Genomic DNA, 21,089 nt, shown 5'->3' with positions numbered 1-21,089 from the left:
TTTTACGCGGTGCTGAGTCAGCCCGGAGCCTCCCAGGTAAGCAGGTGCTGCAGCCCCGCCCTGCCCGTGCTCTGTAGTATTTCTGTTGTTTAGGCAAGAGGACGTCTGTAACCAGAGAGTAAAAATTCAGGCTGGTGGCCGTCCCGGCGTTTCCAGAAACAGGGTGGAGAGCTCTGGGGAAGGAAGTGCTGCCTCCTGGCACTGTAGAGGCAGGTTCGGGGTGGCTCTCGCCGCTGCGTCCTGCCTGCTCTGAAGTCGTCAAGTAGTCCCAGCTTGGCCCACGCTAGTGAGCAGCGGCTGGTTGCCCTGTCTCATGGAGGTCGTGTGCTTTTTGAACAGCAGGTGCTGGAGGCTTGTTCGGTAGTGCCCGTCGGGCCTGGGCGGCGGGAGCTGCTCCTTCAGGCGTCCGGCTTCCTGCTCTGTCCAGGGAGCTCCCGGGAGCAGCCCTGGCCGCGGAGGACGGCTCATTTCCTCTTCCTTCCTGAGGGCGTGTTCACTCGGGCCCGGAGCTGGGAGTCCTGCTCTGCTCTCTTGGAGCTGGAGAAACGCCGCAGTCCTTTCTGGACTCAGGAATCAGGTTCCCTGGACGTGAGCTGCCACCGTCGCTGGCTGCTGGCGGTTTCCTTGTCTGTGTCGGCTTGGCCTCTCGATCTGCAGGCTGTGTCTGGTGGACCTGGAGGGACGGTGCTCTCCAGCTCTTCTTCCTCCGCCCTGTTCCTCTCCTCTGATTCTGAGGGCACAGATGTCAGCCTTTCTGTTTTCCCGCACGTTGTTGAGGGAAGCTGTGGAGGTCTGTTCTCTTCTTCTCCGGCTCGGGTTGGATGGTTTCTGTTGCCTCACTGTGTTCTGCCCTGGAGTCCAGCCACTGAGCTTCGATTTTGTTCACTGTGTCTTCATTGTCTTTTGCTTTGAGTGTTGGCCCTTCCTGTCTCTTGGACCCTTCTCCTAAGTTACCTGAGGTCCCTTGATCCCAGTGTCCGTGTGGCTTTGGCGTTGGTGTCTGCTGGTCGTCTTTTCCTTGTGTCTTGAGCTTCTCCTGGTTCTTTGCGTTCCAGACTGTCACACCGTGTCCTGGGCGTGCCGACCGCCATGCTGCGGTCCAGCCAGGCTGGTGGTGTACGTCTGTGATCCTGCCACTCAGGAGGCTGAAGCAGGAGGACCCTGAGTTGGAGGCCAGCCTGGGCAGCTTATAAGACCCTGTCTCAAAAATAAGAGGCAGAGGATGTGACTCAGTGGTAGAGTGCACCTGAATTCAATCCCTAGTACCAAGAAAATCGTGGAGGATGATTGATCTGTGTGTTTGCTGGTTTTAGCAGGTGGTTGAACTGGCTGGATTCGGGCCACAGGTCCTGACCAGCGTTCTGGTCGTGGGTGCAGATTGGTCTTGCGTGTCCCACGCCACAGCTGGTCTGCCTTAGTTCTGCTCTCAGATCCCCCCAGTGCCGTTTAGACGGAGCGTGCGAAGCCCCAGGTGCAGAGCTGCTCTCTTGATCCACTTGCTGGCTGCAGCGTGGACCGCGGGGCAGCCCGTTGGTGCAGTGTGTCGCCCAGCCTCCGCTCCTGCGCCCGCCATCGTGTCTCGGAAACCCTGATGAACTGTTTCCAGTGCTCTCCACACGTGTTCCTGGTCACTCCTCGCGTGATCCCTGAGAGTGACAGTTGTAGAGAGGCCGTGGGAAGGTCGCCGGCTGCCTGCGGGAGGGCGTGCATAAGTCGGAGTTGGGTACTTACAGGGGCACTTCAGAGCGAAGTGTGGACCTTGTTAATGTGAAGTAAAGCAGTCATGGACTCCGGGTTCTCTCTCCTTTCCAGAACTTCGATTCTGACATTAGCAGTGTGGGCATCGACGGCTGCTGGCAGGCAGACAGCCAGCGGCTTCTCAACGAGGTGATGGTGGAGCACTTCTTCCGGCAGGGGATGCTGGACGTGGCCGAGGAGCTCTGCCAGGTATCCATGTGTCCGCCTCCAGGACCGTGGCAGGGACGCGGGGAGCCGCTTGGAGTTGGCGCTCTGCAGAGTGGGGTTTGAGTCTTCTGCAGACTGACGATAGATTTTTTTTTTTTAATATTTTAATTACCAGAGACAGCCTCGTTTTGCTAGTAAATCTTTTTTTTTTTTAATGGTGCAAATCAGTCCTAAAACTTAACAGCCTTTTGTTCTTCTCTTATTCTTACCCAGAAGGTTGGGCCTAGCTCATGAATCAAGGGGCTCAGAAGGGAGACTACTTTCCCTCTTTCCTCTTAGACGGAGAGGGTCGCACAGCAGAGAAGCAGCAGGACAGAGCGCTGTTTGTTTCCTGATAGCCCAGGTTAAGGACATCCACTTACCCAGTGGATTTCAAAGCAGAGTCTGCTTCCTGCGCAGTCTGTGTCTGTCAGACGTGAGAAGCCTCAGTGCAGGGGCTCCTCAGGCCCCACCCTGCAGCCCCAGGAAGTGGAGGTCATTGCTCCCACTGCAGATGAGGGGCGAGGGCTGGGGAGGCGAGGAGCTGGCCCGGAGCCACACCTGTGGTGACCACCTTGCCGGTGGCACCTGCGTCCAGTCGAGGGGCTGAAAGGATTGGGTAACTGAAAGCCAATCTGCAAACTGGACCAGCAGTCGAAGCCTTTTCTGTTTTAGAATTCAAGTAAACGATAACTTGAATCTTTCCCTGAGTCTTTTGGGATTTTTTTTTTGTTAGAATCTTTTTTATTTTTACAGACTGCTGTGTGTTTGTACGAATTTCTTATCATGAATTATATCATTGAGGGTTAAGTCTATTTTCAAATAATGAAGACCCAAAAGAACAGTGGCTGCAACAAACTTGAAGTTTATTTTCCTTCAGTGATGGGAGGTGGTGAGAGGCCCAGCATGTGATGGCTGTGCTCACGCAGCCCCAGGCCCCTGACCCGGCCATTTCTCAGCTGTCCTCGGCCCGTGGACTGAGCATGGCAGCGATACCACTGATCCCAGGCAGGGCAAAGAGAGCATGGTTGTACTTGACGATTCAGAATTTCCTTCTTGCAAAGCCACACCCACCTTTATTTCATGGCCATGTGCTCCCTGATATTTGGAGGGAAGAATGGTGGAGTCATCATCTCCATGATAGAAATATGTGTTCAAGAAATGGTCAGTTGTCTCTGATCTGGAATGTACTTGGTACTCTGCTTTTATTCTGATTACTGCTAACTAAAGTTCTTTTCTTTTTTTTTCAGGAATCTGGTCTTTCTGTAGACCCAAGTCAGAAAGAACCATTTGTGGAGTTAAATCGAATATTAGAAGCATTGAAAGTCAGAGTTCTAAGACCTGCCCTGGAGTGAGTTCCTGAATTTGCTTTCTTTTGGGTACTTTGAAGGAACTGTAAGAAAACTTAATTAGAAATCACTTTAGACGTTTTAAAATGTATTTATCTAACCCCTGGGGTAGATGTCAGAGAAATCTAGGGAGAATATTTCTATTCGCCAAGTGAAGTGTGGGGACGTGGAATGGGAGAAAATGGTCAGACTTATTTAACTGACCAGCTGCTCTGAGTTGCGCGCAAGAGGTTTCCTGGGTCCTGCTGTCCGCCACTTGTGTGAGCAGGCCTTCTGGCTGCAGCCCCGTTGCTCCGGCTGTGCTGATGGCGGGCGGGTCTGAGCGTCCCTCATGGCTGGATTCTGTGCTAGTTTCTAGGGAATCGTTGAAGTAGTACTGGAAGGAGTGGCGGGTGAGGAGCGCAGACGCTGGGTGAGGAGCCCCTTTGTGATCACTGTTCATTTTGATGCTTCATTGAGAACAGATCGCTGACAGGAATCGTCTGAAGTCATGCGTAGGCCACAGCGTTACGCGGGAGCCGGGCCAGCAGACTTTTCAATAGAGGGCCACATCGCAGCGGCTCCGGCTTTGACCGCGTCACCTAGTCTCTGTCACGTGCTCGTCTCTGTTTCACTTCACACTCTTACGTCTAAATAGGGAGTCAGGCGTGGTGGCTCGCACCCGTGACCCTGGCAGACCGGGCGTGGTGGCTCGTACCCGTGACCCTGGCAGACCGGGCGTGGTGGCTCGCATCCGTGACCCTGGCAGACTGGGCGCCTGATGCAGGAGGATCTCAAGTTTGAGGCCAGATGGGGCAACTGAGCGAGACCCTGTCTCAAAATGAAATTTAAAGAGGTCTGGGGTGTAGCTCAGTGGTGGGCACCCCTGGGTTCAATCCCAGTACCAAAACAAGTAAATAAAATTGCCTGCCAGGCTTAAGAGAAACTGTGTTTGGCATCTGTGAGGGTCTGGGTTTGATTCCCAGCCCCACGGAGTGAGAGAGGGAGGTCGTGGGTGCGGCTCATAAGCAGGAGGCAGGACATCCCCACGCAGGGCCTTGGCTCTCGGCTGGCTGTGAAGCCGTTCCTGCCGCCTGCCTTGTTCACTGTGGCCTCCTGCAGGTGGGCAGTCTTCCTGTGGAGGAGACAGGCTCTCGTGTCCACCAGGGAGCCGGGCGGTCAGGCCCAGGCGACTTCCTCCCTGTGGTCCTGGTGGGAAAGGCAGAGGGGGCGACGGTGCGCTTCCCTTTGCTCTGCCTGCATGCCGGTCTGGTGGAGGAAAGGGCCCTCCACACAGGAAGCCCTGGACGGCGGCAAGGTCCAGAGGGAGGGCGTGGAGCCAGAGCAGGTGGAGGCAGAAGGGGAGAGGCAGGTGGGGCTGACACTGTTCTCTGTTGTCCACTGTCCATTTCCTGCTGGCTCAGTGTAGAGGACCATCTCAGACCACAGCCATTTCTCAGGAGAGAGCAGACATGACTAAATATGTCCTCCCAAGGACTGAGCAGTGCTGGAACTGAGTGGGCAAGTAAGGCCCAGAGCGACGGTTGACCTGCAGCCCTGCAGTGAGGCCACCTTGAGGCCTTGGCCTGTTCTCAGCACTCGGGTTGACCTGCAGCCCTGCAGTGAGGCCACCTTGAGGCCTTGGCCTGTTCTCAGCACTCGGGTTGACCTGCAGCCCTGCAGTGAGGCCACCTTGAGTCCTTGGCCTGTTCTCAGCACTCGGGTTGACCTGCAGCCCTGCAGTGAGGCCACCTTGAGGCCTTGGCCTGTTCTCAGCACTCGGGTTGACCTGCAGCCCTGCAGTGAGGCCACCTTGAGTCCTTGGCCTGTTCTCAGCACTCGGGTTGACCTGCAGCCCTGCAGTGAGGCCACCTTGAGGCCTTGGCCTGTTCTCAGTACTCGGGTTGACCTGCAGCCCTGCAGTGAGGCCACCTTGAGGCCTTGGCCTGTTCTCAGCACTCGGGTTGACCTGCAGCCCTGGAGTGAGGCCACCTTGAGTCCTTGGCCTGTTCTCAGCACTCGGGTTGACCTGCAGCCCTGGAGTGAGGCCACCTTGAGTCCTTGGCCTGTTCTCAGCACTCGGGTTGACCTGCAGCCCTGCAGTGAGGCCACCTTGAGTCCTTGGCCTGTTCTCAGCACTCGGGTTGACCTGCAGCCCTGGAGTGAGGCCACCTTGAGTCCTTGGCCTGTTCTCAGCACTCGGGTTGACCTGCAGCCCTGCAGTGAGGCCACCTTGAGTCCTTGGCCTGTTCTCAGCACTTGGGTTGACCTGCAGCCCTGGAGTGAGGCCACCTTGAGTCCTTGGCCTGTTCTCAGCACTCGGGTTGACCTGCAGCCCTGCAGTGAGGCCACCTCGAGTCCTTGGCCTGTTCTCAGCACTCGGGTTGACCTGCAGCCCTGCAGTGAGGCCACCTTGAGTCCTTGGCCTGTTCTCAGCACTCGGGTTGACCTGCAGCCCTGGAGTGAGGCCACCTTGAGTCCTTGGCCTGTTCTCAGCACTCGGGTTGACCTGCAGCCCTGCAGTGAGGCCACCTTGAGGCCTTGGCCTGTTCTCAGCACTCGGGTTGACCTGCAGCCCTGCAGTGAGGCCACCTTGAGTCCTTGGCCTGTTCTCAGTACTCGGGTTGACCTGCAGCCCTGCAGTGAGGCCACCTGGAGTCCTTGGCCTGTTCTCAGCACTCGGGTTGACCTGCAGCCCTGCAGTGAGGCCACCTTGAGTCCTTGGCCTGTTCTCAGCACTCGGGTTGACCTGCAGCCCTGCAGTGAGGCCACCTTGAGTCCTTGGCCTGTTCTCAGCACTTGGGTTGACCTGCAGCCCTGGAGTGAGGCCACCTTGAGTCCTTGGCCTGTTCTCAGCACTCGGGTTGACCTGCAGCCCTGGAGTGAGGCCACCTTGAGTCCTTGGCCTGTTCTCAGCACTTGGGTTGACCTGCAGCCCTGGAGTGAGGCCACCTTGAGTCCTTGGCCTGTTCTCAGCACTCGGGTTGACCTGCAGCCCTGCAGTGAGGCCACCTTGAGTCCTTGGCCTGTTCTCAGCACTCGGGTTGACCTGCAGCCCTGCAGTGAGGCCACCTTGAGGCCTTGGCCTGTTCTCAGCACTCGGGTTGACCTGCAGCCCTGCAGTGAGGCCACCTTGAGGCCTTGGCCTGTTCTCAGCACTCGGGTTGACCTGCAGCCCTGCAGTGAGGCCACCTTGAGTCCTTGGCCTGTTCTCAGCACTCGGGTTGACCTGCAGCCCTGCAGTGAGGCCACCTGGAGTCCTTGGCCTGTTCTCAGCACTCGGGTTGACCTGCAGCCCTGCAGTGAGGCCACCTGGAGTCCTTGGCCTGTTCTCAGCACTCGGGTTGACCTGCAGCCCTGCAGTGAGGCCACCTTGAGGCCTTGGCCTGTTCTCAGCACTCGGGTTGACCTGCAGCCCTGCAGTGAGGCCACCTGGAGTCCTTGGCCTGTTCTCAGTACTCGGGTTGACCTGCAGCCCTGCAGTGAGGCCACCTTGAGGCCTTGGCCTGTTCTCAGCACTCGGGTTGACCTGCAGCCCTGCAGTGAGGCCACCTTGAGTCCTTGGCCTGTTCTCAGTACTCCGGTCATGCGGTACTTTGGTGAAGATGGGATGGTCCACCTGTACCAGCAGGTCCCGTGGCCGTGACCTGGTTGTGGCGGCTGCGTTGCCTGGGTTCTCAGCGTGCGGCTTGCTTGTTTGCCTGTGTCTCTGCACGTCCTGTCCTCAGCAGGCCCCTCATGGCCTCCTAACTGCTTACCACGTGCCAGGAGCCTGCAGTGGGTCCTGCTGGCTACCTGCCCTTAGCCCTGTGTTGCACTTATTCCCCTCCTGGCACCAACCTCTAGGCTTTCTGGCCCAGCTTCTCTCAAAAGGGAAAGGGGAGGCCTGAGGTCTTGGTGAGGAGCAGAAGGCCATGGTGCTCTCTGGTTCTCTGAGGGCCGTGCCGTGGGCCACAGGCACCTGGCCCGTGAGTCCCTCCACTCCTGCCTGGCACTGGGCTTCTCTGGGCCACCTTGTCTTCACCAAGCCCTCTCCTGCCTCTCGACCGTGCATCCTCCCTGCTCTTGGTGTTCGCCAGTGGACCTGTGGCCAGTGCGGTGGGCGTGGCTGCCACAGGCACAGTGACATAGCTCAGACCTGCAGTGACGTGGCTCAGATTCCAGGCACCACCCTGGTTGAACAGGGAGCTTCATGAAACACAGACCGTGCTGCATCACGGTCACAGCCAGTCCCTCGTCCGGCATGTCGGGACAGGTCCTGCTGCAGCTGTAGCCCTGTGCCCAGTGCAGACCACGGGCATTTCACACAGACGGAAAACACGGGTGGGTTGCCGGACATGAGATGGGATGTGAAGAGAAAGCCCGAGGATGACGGCGGCCGTGCTCCGCCCGGTGGGCCGATCGCGTGGGAGCCGGCGCAACGTGCTGGAAGGGCCTCAGGCTCGCCCGACTCCGCAGGCCGCCATCTTTAAGTGGCAAGTGCTTCTCGTTGGATGGGAGACTTCCTTTAAAAAAGCAGATCCCAGCCTGACACTCAGGCCAGGTGTTGAGGCCGGTGGCGTGTCGAGAAGACACGGATACAAGAATATTGAGGGGCGCGTCCCTGCCAGTGACAGATGGCCTGTCGGCTCAGGCGTCATCGAGAGCTGACAGCATCGGGCTACCTGGGGAGGCAGCCTGTGGACCGCAGTGCTGCCTGGAACTGGCACCAGCTTCCAGAAACGGACATGGACGAGGGCAGACCTGCGGAGAAGGGGCAGAGGACAGTGTGGAAGTGGCACAGGAGAGCCCCGACAGGCGGCGTGTTGGCGCACTCCAGAGAGGCTTTGACACGGCCTGCGCTGTCTCCAGTTAACTGGCCAAGGAGCCGAGGTCAAGGGACACAAGGGTGCGTCCACAGTCACAGTTCTGGGGCTGTCTTAAACGTGCTTACACGTGTGAGATAAAAATGGAGCATGCCATCCTTAGTTTAGGAAAAGCTAAGGACGGGAGAAGCACGGAGTCCTTTTGCCCTGTAGATCTTAGTCTTCAAAGTACCCAGGAGAAGTCCCATGAGGCCAGTTGTCGGACAGCAGAGCCACCTGACCAGCACGGGGGCCAGGCTGGCTCAGTGCCCAGCGCTGCCTCGCCGTGCAGGGCCCAGGCTCCTTCCCTGCGCGGAGTGAGCCTTGTGGTGTTCCGTTTTGAAGTGGGTTTCTGTTCCGTTCTCTGTTTTTTGATGAGGAGAGGACAGGTTTATGTTAACTTTATTCTGATTGTGGCATGATTTGAAAATGTGTAAACATAAATTCAAATAGTAAATTAGGAATTACATTGTCTAAATGCCTCTTCAAGTTTAAAAAAAAAGGACTACATGTTCATAGTTTGAAAAACTTAAGTTCATAGTTTGAATTTTAGGAAAAGTAATTTGTAATTGTTGTTAGTCAAGAAATTTTACCTAGGTGCAAGCGCAAGGGTAGCAAGGAACTGCTTCCAGATATTAAAGTAGCATTTTGTTACTGAGAACTCTGGAGAGGTCGTTCAGGAAGGGCTCCAGGGGTCGGCCCCTGTGCTGGGGTCAGTGAGTCAGACTGCACAGGGCAGGCGATGAATAATGCTTGAACCCAACATTCCAAAGTAATTCCTGCTACAGTTCTGGTAACCAGAGCAGGCAGGGGGTGCACACCTGTATCCCAGCGGGTTCAGGCGGCTGAGGCAGGAGGACCAAACGTTCAGGGCCAGTCTCGGCGACTTAGGGAGACCTTGACTTACATGAAATAACTACAAAGAAGTGGGGTGGTGATGCTGGGCTGGGCTCAGTGGTAGGGCGCCTCCCGGGCCCGGGTGAGGCCCACCACATATAAAGAAGATCCATTGACGACTAGAACATATTAGAAGAAGAAGAAGGGGAGGTGGGGGTGCAGCTCAGTGGGAGAGCACGTGCCTAGCTGTGCAGGGTCCCAGGTTCACTCCCCGACACCACGGGGGAATCTGCTACCCAAAAATCTTTTCCCGCTTTAACACTGTATTACGAACACTTTCCTATGGAGACGAGGTCGTTTTCTCTTGTGAATCGCTTACGTGTGGGCTTTGCCTGTTTTCTGTTAGCTTCCACTTCTACTGAATGTGCAGGCGCTCTCCAGCTCCCCGCCTGACTCTGAGCTCCTGTGTGAGTGTGCCTCGGATCGGGAACAGGAAGGGAGGCCTGAGCGAGCGCTGCGTGGCCCGACTTGAGGAGGTCTTGGAGCTGTGACCCCCTCGGGCAGGCAGGCGGGGGCCGCGCCCAGCCCAGCACCACGGGTGCTCATGTTGGGGCGATGTCCACAAAGGAGGCTGCCAGGAGGGCCCGGCCGTGTCGGCAGGGCCACCAGGCACGAGCGCAACTTGACTGCGTCCGCTTTAGTGCCAGGCAGGGGTCGTGGCGTTACTTGGATAGATATTTCTGAGCTCCCGATCATTGATGCTTTGAAGCTCAGCGCGACTCTGAACTCAGCAGCTTTATGCTCTGACTCCAGATGCTGAGCTGGGGTGGTGGAGGGCGTCCCTGGGTGCTGAGCGTGGGGCGGTGGAGGGCGTCCCTGGGTGCTGAGCGTGGGGCGGTGGAGGGCGTCCCTGGGTGCTGAGCGTGGGGGGGTGGAGGGCGTCCGTGGGTGCTGAGCGTGGGGCGGTGGAGGGCGTCCGTGGGTGCTGAGCGTGGGGTGGTGGAGGGCGTCCCTGGGTGCTGAGCGTGGGGCCGTGGAGGGCGTCCGTGGGTGCTGAGCGTGGGGTGGTGGAGGGCGTCCGTGGGTGCTGAGTGTGGGGCCGTGGAGGGCGTCCGTGGGTGCTGAGCGTGGGGCGGTGGAGGGCGTCCGTGGGTGCTGAGCGTGGGGTGGTGGAGGGCGTCCCTGGGTGCTGAGCGTGGGGGGTGGAGGGCGTCCCTGGGTGCTGAGCGTGGGGTGGTGGAGGGCGTCCCTGGGTGCTGAGCGTCGGGGGGTCAAGGGTGTCCGTAAGCAAGCACAGGCCTGTCAGGGACAGGTGACCCAGTACGTGCTGCCCTGCCAAGTCCCGTCCATCAGCTGATCGTGGAAACTCGAGACGTCGTGCCCCAGACTGCGTGTTCAGACCCATTTCAGGCTCCACTGGTCCCTGGTGAATTGGGCTGTGGGGATACTGGCCCAGCCGAAGTCAGATTAAAGAAGGTGGCACTGGCCACTTGTGTCCTGGGCTGTGCTTGGAGAGGTAACTCATGCCTTCCCACAGGGTTGGTCTCAAGTGTGAAGTGTGAGCTTTGCCGCTGGCCTGATGGCGTGGTCCCAGCTCGGGGTCACCCCACTGTTTGTGCCCTGAGGCCCGAGTCACCCCACTGTAGACGACTTGGGACCCGGCTTGTTCCTTCCCTTGTTGACAGCGCGTCTGCGTGGTCTTTCTGGCACAGGAAGGTGGCACAGTTGATCTGTGTGGCCTTACTGTGAGCCGCTCGGTCTCCCAGCTAGTGAAAGGTAGAAGTGGGTGGTTCCCTTGGGCTGTCAGCAGGCCGTCCTCTCGGGAGAGGGGCATCAGGGAGCCTGGCAGGTAGCCTGCTCCCGGCGTGGCCCTGGTCATGTCCAGGTGATTCTGTGACGTGCAGGCCTGTCCTCGCGAGAGGCCTTTCTGGCTTCTGCCCTCCAGCTCAGTGTCCTTTTTCCAGGGACTGGAGGGCCTCCAGCTGGCAGTGCCCCCAGCCTTCCACGAGGGGCAGGCAGACCTCCCCCGGTGCTGGGTTTCGGGCAGCCCCCAGCTCGCCTGCCTTCTCACTGTCGGTGAATCCTCTTTTCTTCAGGTGGGCAGTGTCAAACCGAGAAATGCTCATAGCCCAAAACAGCTCCTTGGAATTCAAGCTGCACCGACTGTACTTCATCAGCTTGCTAATGGGTGGAACTACAAACCAGCGAGAGGCACTGCAGTATGCTAAGAATTTCCAGCCATTTGCCCTGAATCATCAGAAAGGTGAGTCCAGAGTCGGTTCCATGTCTGGAACAGGCTGTGCCTGCGCTGGGGCCTCGTGTTTGCTAATAGAGTAGGACATGCAGATGAGAATTACTTCTCACAAAGAGCCGCAGCTGGTTGGGAACTTTCAGACATTGACCCTCCGCGGAGGGAATGCAGAAGCAGTGCGGAGTCGTGGGTCCCTGCTGCCCGAGGAGGCTGAAGAGGGCAGCCGCCTGCCTGCCCCCTTGCTGACCCTCCTCGCTGCTGCGCTCCTGGCAGCCGGCGGCTCCTCTCAGGGTGTCGTGGCCGCCGTCCTGGAGAGGGACGTTTCGCCTAGCCCGTGGACCAGGTCTTAGCTCGCGGGGGGCGTGGGGAGGCCCGGCCTGCCGCCTGCACCTGCCCTCCAGGTGAGCACACCTGCAGACGCTGCTTCCCGTTAGACATTCAGGTGCTGATGGGAAGCCTGGTGTACCTGAGACAAGGGATCGAGAACTCGCCGTACGTGCACCTGCTGGACGCGAACCAGTGGGCCGACATCTGCGACATCTTCACGCGGGACGCCTGTGCCCTGCTGGGGCTGTCTGTGGAGTCCCCGCTCAGCGTCAGGTACGGAGTGGGCGCCCAGCTGCTCCCTTAGCTGGTCCTGGAGGCCGAGCGGAGAGCAGCCTGCGGTTGGTGTTGGAGGAGACCGAGCCCCTTGGCAGCGGTTTCCAGAATGGCACGTGACCCCGGAGTCTCCACTGCTGACCTTGTGCAGGTGGCACGGACGGTGGTGGGTGACCTGGGGACAGTTCCAGCCACACCCAGTACGGGCCAGCACTTTAAGGATGGTCATTCTGGATAAGCCCGGCCGTTGAGCACAGGCTGTCGGGGTCCTGGGTGGTAGAGTGGGGTGCGTGCAGAGCCCCTGGGCGCCGCGCCTCCGTGCGGCCTTTGAGAGAAGCCCCGGGTGCAGATGGAGTTGGGGGCTGAGCCCGCAGAAGGCAGTCCTAGGGAATCACAGACCAGGGGCTCGGGGTCACTTCTCCGAGCGAGTGAAGAAAGCCTGTGTCCAGGGAAAGAGCGGACAGTGTCTTGCTGTGATGTCAGGTTCAGGACTTGAGCTGGACTCGAGCTGCCCAGCACAGAGCCTGCTGGTGCCCGTGGTGTTCACAAGAGGCCTTGGGACATTGTGTGACGGAGAGGCGTTCACAGGTCTTGATTTAGCATGGTTCAGAAAGTCATGCCCGGCTCAGAGCGTTGTTCCGAGTCCTGGTGTTGCCGTCGGTGTTGAGTAGCAGGGTACAAGACCCTCAGTAGTCAGGTGGCTCTGCAGCCACGGGGGCTCGGTCACTGCCGAGTCCTGGTGTTGCCGTCGGTGTTGAGTAGCAGGGTACAAGACCCTCAGTAGTCAGGTGGCTCTGCAGCCACGGGGACTTGGTCACTGCCGAGTCCTGGTGTTGTGCTGGAGTCCGTGGTTCTGGAAAGGCAGTGGAAGCGCTGCGTGTCTGGGAGCCTCTGCGGCAGGTGGAGCCTTAAGAACCGGCCCCTTCTCTGGAGTGAGCTGCAGGGAGGCGAGGCCTGAGCGCCTTCGTCCGCAGAGTGGATGTGTACACGAGGCACTTAGGGTGGCGTAGCGTGGTGTGACGTTTTTAAGTTAATCGGTTCCTATTATTTGTTTTAGCTCCTGATACGTTAAATTGTAGATATTACCCATGAAAACAAAACCTCTTTGAGATCCTTGATACCTAAGCACATGGTAGGATCCCGAAACCAAAGTCAAAGGCCCATTTTAAGAGAACGACAGTCTTGGTGCTCTGCTCCCTTAACTCCGCAGGGTTTGGATCCCTGGTGGTTCCAGCCTGTGGTTGCAGTGCCTCTCTCGGCCCCAGGGCTTCGTCCTAGCGCAGGACACGGGTGGCGTAATCAGCTCTGGTGCCCATGGTGTTGCCATCTTGTCCGGCTTCCTGGGGCAGATGCGGAAGTGGGGGTGTCTGCACAGGAAGCTCACCGGGTCAGCCCGAGGCGGGTGTTGGAGTGAGGCAGGTGCCGCCAAAGCCTGTGCCTCCAAGGCGCTCTGTGCGGCGTGGCCTGCGGGGTTGCCCCACGTTGCCAGCGGGCTGTGACGTCTTCGTGGGGGCCTAGGTCAGCAGCGGAGGACAGCCCTGCGGCGCGAGGGACTCTTCAGATCTGAGAAGCCGTGCTTCCTCCCTGGCAGGGTGGTCCAGCTCTCGGAGGAACCAGGAAGAAAAAGGGCCACTAGTGACTGTGAAGCAGAGCCTCTTAAATGGGGCCATTTGGTAAAATATGAAGACTTTTTTTGCACCGAGATGGTGCGGTAAGATTGCCTGAAGGCTCCGTGTTTGAACTTCCCTAGCGAGCATGTGCCGTGGAGCGTTCTAGGAATGTTCTAGGGAAGGTGGGGGTCAGTGTCCTGGGATGCGGTGCTGAGGGAGAGTCGGGAAGGGCCGCGTGGATGCCGAGACCTGCGTGTGGAAGGCCGTCGCCCTCAGTTCTGTCTGACTCCGTCCTTCGCTCCACTTTGTGTTTCCTCCCTTTCAACACTGGATGCCAAAGCGCTTCCTCTTCTCAGGGACGGAACTCTTTGTTTTTCTAGTTGCCGAGGAATCGAGCTGAAATTACTACCCGATCAGAGCGTGACAATTTTAAAACGTCAGATTTCTTAAAGCTTCCTTTCTCCCCCGTTGATGAGGTTGTTCAGTAATCTTAGGCTTGGGATCTTGTTTTTAAACTGGGATCGCTTTTCAGGGACTGTAGGAACCGTGCGGTGAGTCTGGGCAGGGGGCGCGAAGGCGAGCTACCTCTCCTCGTGAAGAGGCGGGCGTGGCTTTGGGTGAGCGGCAGCTCTGGTCCTTTCCCAGCAGGGCCTGCGGCAGGGGTCTGAGGGGCCGCGGCTCCCTGGACCAGCCTGACCCGGCCGGCTCCCCAGTTTCTCAGCAGGTTGCGTGGCGCTGCCCGCTCTGATCAACATCAAGGCCGTCATCGAGCAGAGGCAGTGCACTGGCGTGTGGAACCAGAAGGACGAGTTACCGGTGAGTTCCCTTCTCTTTGAACCACGTACCTTTCCTGTCTTGAGAAGAACTTGTGTTTGAGGGTTTAAACTGTCCATTTTGCCCTTCAACTGGGAAATAACCACTATGGCCATTTGACAGTTTTGTTTTTTAATGTTTATGTGACCGTGATTAAAACAGGGCTGGGGTGTGGCTCAGTGGGAGCACCAGCCTGGCTCGCGGGGGCCTCGGGTTCCGTCCCCAGCACGTAAAAACAGAAGTGAGGCCTAGGGCTCTGGAGGCGCTAGCGCAGCGCTGTCCTTTGACCTCCATGGTGCTGAAGGGCGAGGGGGGACACCAGAGCCAGTCAGGGTGGTGCAGACCAGCGCGGCACGTCTGGAAGAGTGCCTGACCTCTCCTGCCGGCCGCCACAGCCCACAGCGCGCTCAGAGTGACCCGGGGCCGCTGCGGCAGGTGCAGCGTGAGCACGGCGTCGTGTGTGTCTGACCTCGGCACCAAGGCGGGCCTAAGTGTCCTTCCTGTGCCTTGGTGCCCAGCCCCGCAGGGCACCCAGAACACGCGTCTGCCTTTCCTGCACACCTGCACAGGTCTGTCTGCGGTGACCTTGTGTGACCTTGTGCTCCCAACCAGCGCCTGTGGCCGGGCCTGTGGTGAGTGGGGCACAGCTGCCTTCCCAGGCCTGAGTGTGGTCAGGGCCAGCTCCTGGCGGTGTCCGGACTGGACACGCAGCCCCCGCCCTCAGGGAGGAAGGCAGCTGGCGTCCGAGCCGCCGCCACGAGGTGCCCGTTGCTCTGCTGGGTGCCTCGCTGTTCCTGCTCTGCTCTGGCAGTGCGGGAACTGGGCCCAGAGCTCCTCCACCGAGCACAGCCCCAGCCTCTTGTCTGTTCCCAGGCAGGGCCTCAGTAAGTTGCTTAGACTGGCCCTGAACTTGCAGTCCTCCTGCCCCAGCCTCCCACGTCACTGGGATTACAGTACTGCCCCCACACCCAGATGGTTTCAGCGTGTATGACTTGTTTATTCGCAGCAGAGAACGGGTGTAGGTGCCGTGGGCTTGATGTGTGAGCGCATAATGTTCTGTTGAATCTTGCCTTAACGCCTGTTTCAGGTGGTGTCTCTGGACCATTAAAAAACATGGAGGGCTGGCGATGTGCTCAGTGGTTAGAGTGCCTGCCTCGCAAGCACAAGGCCCTGGGTTCAGTCCCCAGCACCGCAAAAGAGAAGTAGGAAGCTTGATCTGAAACTCAGCCGAGAGGCAAGCCACACGCAGGCTGCCCTTAAAGGGCGCCACGCTGAATCCACCACCTAGCTAAGCGTGCTGGAGAAAGTCGGGTGCCTGGGGCTTTGCATGGAGTGTGTTCAGGAGTGTGCGGGACGAGGGTGTGGCTCTGGGCGGCGCTGCAGGCAGGTCGACCTTTGACTCCGGGACTGTGGGTCTCTGCACTGAGAAGAGTGGGTCTGAGGGAGCCTGCCGCTGGCAGGCGGAGGCGCTCTGAGCTGTAACGCGCTCTCCTTTTTCTTTGAGCAGATCGAAGTGGACCTTGGTAAGAAGTGCTGGTATCACTCTATATTTGCCTGTCCCATCCTTCGTCAGCAAACAACAGATAGCAACCCACCCATGAAACTGGTCTGTGGTCATATTATATCAAGAGATGCCCTGAACAAGATGTTTAATGGCAGCAAGTAAGTGTCCGGCCTTCGCGAGACTGAGCCAGTCTGTGGGCTCAGGAGGGGAAGAAGAGCCCGGGTGCGTGAGTGGAGCGAGGGTTGGGAGAGCAGGCGATGGCTTCTCTTCTGTCAGTCTAATTTGTTTGGATTTGGTGAATAGACTTGTAAGCACGACCCTCAACTCTGAGGTTTCCGGGTGGTTGTGCACTTGACGTCTTTCACTACCATTTGTCTTGGAGGTGTTTCTATACAGTGGAAAGAGCCCTCATTCTTTTTTTGTTAAAGCTAACATACTCCACCCTGGGGAAATAGGATTATTTAGCCGGTTTCCTATTGATGGCTGCTTTTATAAATGATCCATGTGTGACATATAAATTCTTACAGCTGGAATTGTGGATTCAAAGGGTAGATGCATTTATGATTTTTATGGGGTAAGAGCTTGACCTTAAAAACAAGCACAGAAACCTGTCTTGGGGCCTGCTTATTGCTTGGGCAGCTGCCTTCATTCAGACCCGGGCGGTGAGGCCCTTCCTTCGTGGGAGGTCCTGCCTGCCAGGTGGCTGGTCTTGCACAGACTGCTCTTGGCGAGGCCTCACCTCCGGGCTGTGTGATCCACACGTGGAAGTCATTAGACAGGAGCCCAGAAACCTGTGGGAGAGAGGCTGGATCTGCTTCTCACACCTGAGAGCGGTTTTCGTAGAACTACCGTGGTTGAGAGCGTCTTCTCTGATCTCCCCTCGGGAAGAGCCTTGGGGTGAGGCCGGCCCCGGCGCCAGACATTGTGCAGGAGCAGCCGCGAGGCGGAGGAGCGCACAGCGCCCCTGCCCGCCAGCCGGGGCAGACTGCCGCGGGTGAAGATCACCTGCCACGCTGTTGGGCGCGGGGTGTGATGGGCAGACTGCCGCGGGTGAAGATCACCTGCCACGCTGATGGGCGCGGGGTGTGATGGGCAGACTGCCGCGGGTGAAGATCGCCTGCCACGCTGATGGGCGCGGGGTGTGATGGGCAGACTGCCGCGGGTGAAGATCCCCTGCTGCACGGATCTGCTCCTTGACCAGCCTCTTCTGTCTTTTCAGATTAAAATGTCCGTATTGTCCAATGGAGCAGAGCCCAGGAGACGCCAAACAGATCTTTTTCTGAAGAAGTGAATTTAGTTTGCGGTCTGTACGTGAAGCTGACTGTGGGTGCACTTCAGAAGAGGACATTCCACCGAGTGCCGCCGACCAGGACTCCGTGTCACACAGCCGGGCTCAGAGACCGCGGCAGGCCTGCACGGGAGGCGCCCGGGCGCAGGGCTGGCCGTCTCCACTCTGACCCAGTCAACACCAGCAGTCTCCAGCGCAGGCTTTTCTACGTAGTCATTCAGAGGTTTTTACTCACGGGCAGACAGAAGCCACGCTCTCCGCCGCACGCCTGCGTCCCTCCTGCTTCACTTTGGTCGTTTCTTGATAATTGTCGGCCTTGAGAATGTTTGTGAAAAAGCTTTCTTACTGGTTGTGTGTACATAATTAGATGAAAACTCCTCAGAGAACGTTTGACACGTTGAATTGTGGTTACAAACCTACTTTTGCCTTCTTTTCCTTTGTGCTTGGGTGGAGAGGAAGCTGCCCCAGAGTCCACTCTTGCTTTCTGACGTGTTCTGCTCCGGCCTCACCCGGAGGTCGCACACCTGCCCGTGAGCTCTTTCTGGCCCCAGCAGGCTGCCTATTTAAAACACCGTCATGAATTTGGCAGGCTAGTGTGAGGAGTCTTCCACCAGAACAGAGTGGAAGGAATATTATTTTTTTTAACTTTAATTTGCTTAGAGGTGCTTGTTTTAAAAATGTGTTCAATAAAATGAGATTCTGAAGTCAGCAGTGTTCTCTTGGTCTGGCAGCCCTGTCCTGGAAGCCGCCTTCGGGACCGGCCGCCTGCCGCACCTGTGCTCCACAGCAGTGTGGCGCCCGCCTGTGCACAGCGCTGCCACTGCGCCTGAGGGGAGGAGCGGCTCCGGCCCCGCCGCGGCCGCCACGGACCCTCCTGGGCCTGAGACCCAGCTTCTTCCTGTGGAGCCGGGTGTCCGCGGCCTCTCCGGGTTGGTTCGGGAGACTGTCGGTGCCTCTGGACGGAGGCTGCGCCCTGCTCAGGCGGAGGCATCTTCACCGAAGGCACCGTCCAGAAAGGGCCGTCCTGAGGGCTTGCTCGGCGCGAGGAGTCGTGGAGAGGACGACGCGACTCCGACGTCGACCCACGTGCCGCTGCTCGGAGGACGTCCCGTGGAGATCACCAGATCTGGCAGCGTGTTCCGTCTGACGCGAAGCTCAACACCAACACGAACGCTCTCACGGGAGTTCAGAGCGGAGAGCGGAATCAGATGCGGCGCTTCCTGCAGCGGCTGCGAGTGGACTTGGTTTGGGGGGAGATGACAGATTTGGGCTGGCAGCCTTGTCAGGGGACGCCAGCGGGGGGCTTGGTCCTGAAATGTCTCCTGGAGCCCTGGGGCCTGTGCGCGGAGGAGGAGGCTGCTGCAGGCGAGCTGGCTCTGCCGCGGGCTTGTTTCGGGTGGGAGGCTGTTCAAGCCCCTCCACGGCAGCAGCGAAGCAGGAGCCGGAAGGAGCAGGCGGTGCCGGCCCCTGGACGGGCGGGTCCTCTGCATGGCGACCGCCTCTCTTTCTTCGCGTTTCCTCTCTAGGCCAGGCCTCCGTATTTGCAAGTTTGGGGCCACTCTAAGGCCACAGGCCAGAGCTCTGCCTCGTCCCTCTCAGTGCAGGGAGCCCAGTGGCCTCTTGCTGTGCAGCTCCTGAAACTCTGAAAGGGACGGGCTTTAGCGAGCAGCGGCTTCCTGTGTGAGGCCTTGTGGTCCCCAGCCGTGGCAGGACGCCGGCAGCCGTTTGCACTCCATCACGCCTCTTGACCTTACGCCCCTTGGAGAGCGAGTGTGAGGGAGAGGCCAGACTTAACCAAAGAAGCTGCGGTGCCGCGTTCTGGCCCTCCTGCTAAGGAAGCGCCTTCCCGCAGGGCTTGGCGCTGGTGGCACTGCACCTCAGCGGGCAGAGGATGCCCTTTGTCCCCTGCCTCCGCCTGGCAGTGCATTGAAAGAGTTTCAGAATGGCTTCTTACGCTCCCTGAGGAGCCATTGCCATTTGCCAGTTGTGAACAGAGTCCTCGGGACTCTGCTGGCCTGGCCAGACCTTGCAGCCTGGCTGCCGGGCCAGCTCCCTCTGCCCCGGGCTCAGCCGTTCCCACGCTGTCCTCGGGCTCGGGCATCGCAGAGGCGTTGCTGTTCTGTGGACGATCATGAGACTCTGACACCTCAGCTAACGGGTATTGGTGCCTCTACCTAAAAATGCCGAAGAGCCACCTTGTCTTCATGGGGTGTGTGTCTTGTGAGTGTGAGCGTTTAGTTGAAAACAGAAGGTTGTGAGCAGTCTTACTTTTATTTTTCTGTAGCAGCAAATGTGAACAGACACTAAAACCCACACAGGCCACGTGGCCAAGGGTCAGGTTCAGTGTTCTCCGCCGAGCCGTGTCCACCTCCCTGGGCGGTCTCGGCCGCGGAGACCGCAGCGACAAGGGCTCTTGGTTTTTCTGCACTGGAAGGGCTGCTGCCCATCTGACAAAGTGGACTGGTGGCCTCTGGTCAGTCTGTTTCCTCCGCAGACTCAGGTTGTCTTCAGGGAAGGTGTGGAGACCTGGCCTGGTCAGTTTCGTCGCTGGGACGTGTGAGGGGAGCGCAGGCAGAGGCCTTCCTCCACTGGGCTCTGCGACCTTGGCTTTGGCCTTGGGCGCCCGCTGAGCCGCGGGCGTGGGGTCGGCAGGCCTGATGCTTCATGGACTCCTTGCTGGACTGTAGTGGAGTAGATACCAAAAATAGAGTGACAAATGTATTTTAATAGCAGAGGAGGCACTTAGTTTTAGGGTGAGGTTCCCACTGTTGGTTTTACTTCAAGATGTAATAAAAAAATAAATTTTGTTTTTAAGACATTTTTAAGCTGCAGTTGTAAACTAGCGGCACAGGCTTCGTTGACTTCCAAAGAGGCCGGAGCCCCCGCAGCACTGCAGCCGGCGTCTCGTGTCGGGGGAGGACCGCGCCTTCCCGAGCTCGGCCGCTGGGCCGCTGGGGTTGGGTGCCTGGCCTTCTCTGTGTGTACTGGGGGGGGAGGGACAGGAGCCGGGTGTGGACTCCTGTGGTCGCGGGGGAGGCGAGGGCAGGCGTCGGGTGGCTTTGCCAGGACCACGGTGTGTGGGCGTCCCTCCTTGGTGTTTTCTGAACTTACGTGAAGGGTTCCTCAGATCGTCTGTTCAGATGGCTCAGGATCGTGTTTCTTTGCTTACCCTGTGCTCTTGGGTTCTATGGTATTTCTATGACTATGTAAGGAGAATAGTGTTGCACTGTAATCTATCATATAGAGCTATATGTACGGACAGTTTCGATCTGTTTTTTAAGAGATGTATCCTGTTTGCAAAGGCACGATAAAGTCGCATCTTATAGATTATAGGCAATAAAGCTAACAATAAACCCTACTTTCCACAAACCGTGCTCATTCTCTGTTCGTTTGATTTTGGAAAAAGTCAAGCATATCTAGTAGTTTCAGGGATTTCATTTAACTTAAAAAAAAATTCTGATATATTTAATTTATAAATTTCAGACTGATAATAGAGTTTTGGAAAACTATAAGAAATGCTTTGTTGTGTGTACTCCTATGTGAAACACATGGCTTCTCCTGTGTATATTTTTAACAATTAAAGAAATGCACATTTAAAAAGTGTTTTGTGGAGCAGTTTGTGTGCACAGAGGGCTGAGGAGGCCCCGGGGGTGGGCGAGCGGGGAACAGCGCCGCTCATGGCAGGAAAGGCCTTTGTCCCCCTCCCTGGTTCTGTGCCTGCAGCAGTGTGTGGGGTGCCCGCCACGTCCTGGCTTCCCCGTCCGGACCCCGTCCGGACCCCATCCGTCTCCTGGCTGCTGCGCTTGCCTGGGACTTGGGCACCATGGCACGAGCAGCGGGCCACACTCGCTGCCCAGGCTCCTGGTTGGAGGGCAGCAGCTGTTGGGCACCATGGCACGAGCAGCGGGCCACACTCGCTGCCCAGGCTCCTGGTTGGAGGGCAGCAGCTGTTGGGCACCATGGCACGAGCAGCGGGCCACACTCGCTGCCCAGGCTCCTGGTTGGAGGGCAGCAGTAGGGCGTGGCCGAGAGGAGGAGCCATATCTGTCCTGCTCTGGCGCGTTGGGTGG

At 58.1% G+C, this 21,089-nt stretch overlaps 1 protein-coding gene across 1 annotated transcript in view; it reads left to right on the top strand.

The window, feature by feature from the left end:
• Positions 1 to 20,477, top strand: part of Rmnd5a (required for meiotic nuclear division 5 homolog A) — a 41,307-nt gene extending 20,830 nt beyond the window's left edge. Inside the window, exons 3-9 of the mRNA XM_047522511.1 lie at positions 1,813 to 1,947; positions 3,195 to 3,295; positions 11,050 to 11,216; positions 11,639 to 11,804; positions 14,128 to 14,230; positions 15,735 to 15,889; positions 16,951 to 20,477. Coding sequence (XP_047378467.1) covers positions 1,813 to 1,947; positions 3,195 to 3,295; positions 11,050 to 11,216; positions 11,639 to 11,804; positions 14,128 to 14,230; positions 15,735 to 15,889; positions 16,951 to 17,014 — 891 coding nt within the window. The 3' untranslated portion in view covers positions 17,015 to 20,477. The remainder of the gene's footprint in view (positions 1 to 1,812; positions 1,948 to 3,194; positions 3,296 to 11,049; positions 11,217 to 11,638; positions 11,805 to 14,127; positions 14,231 to 15,734; positions 15,890 to 16,950) is intronic.
• The last annotated feature ends 612 nt before the right edge of the window (positions 20,478 to 21,089 follow it).

Source organism: Sciurus carolinensis, chromosome 13 (genome assembly GCF_902686445.1).
Source record: "Sciurus carolinensis chromosome 13, mSciCar1.2, whole genome shotgun sequence".
NCBI classification, from domain to species: domain Eukaryota; kingdom Metazoa; phylum Chordata; class Mammalia; order Rodentia; family Sciuridae; genus Sciurus; species Sciurus carolinensis.
Note: the sequence above shows the minus strand (reverse complement) of the source record. Positions and strands in the feature narration are given on the sequence as shown.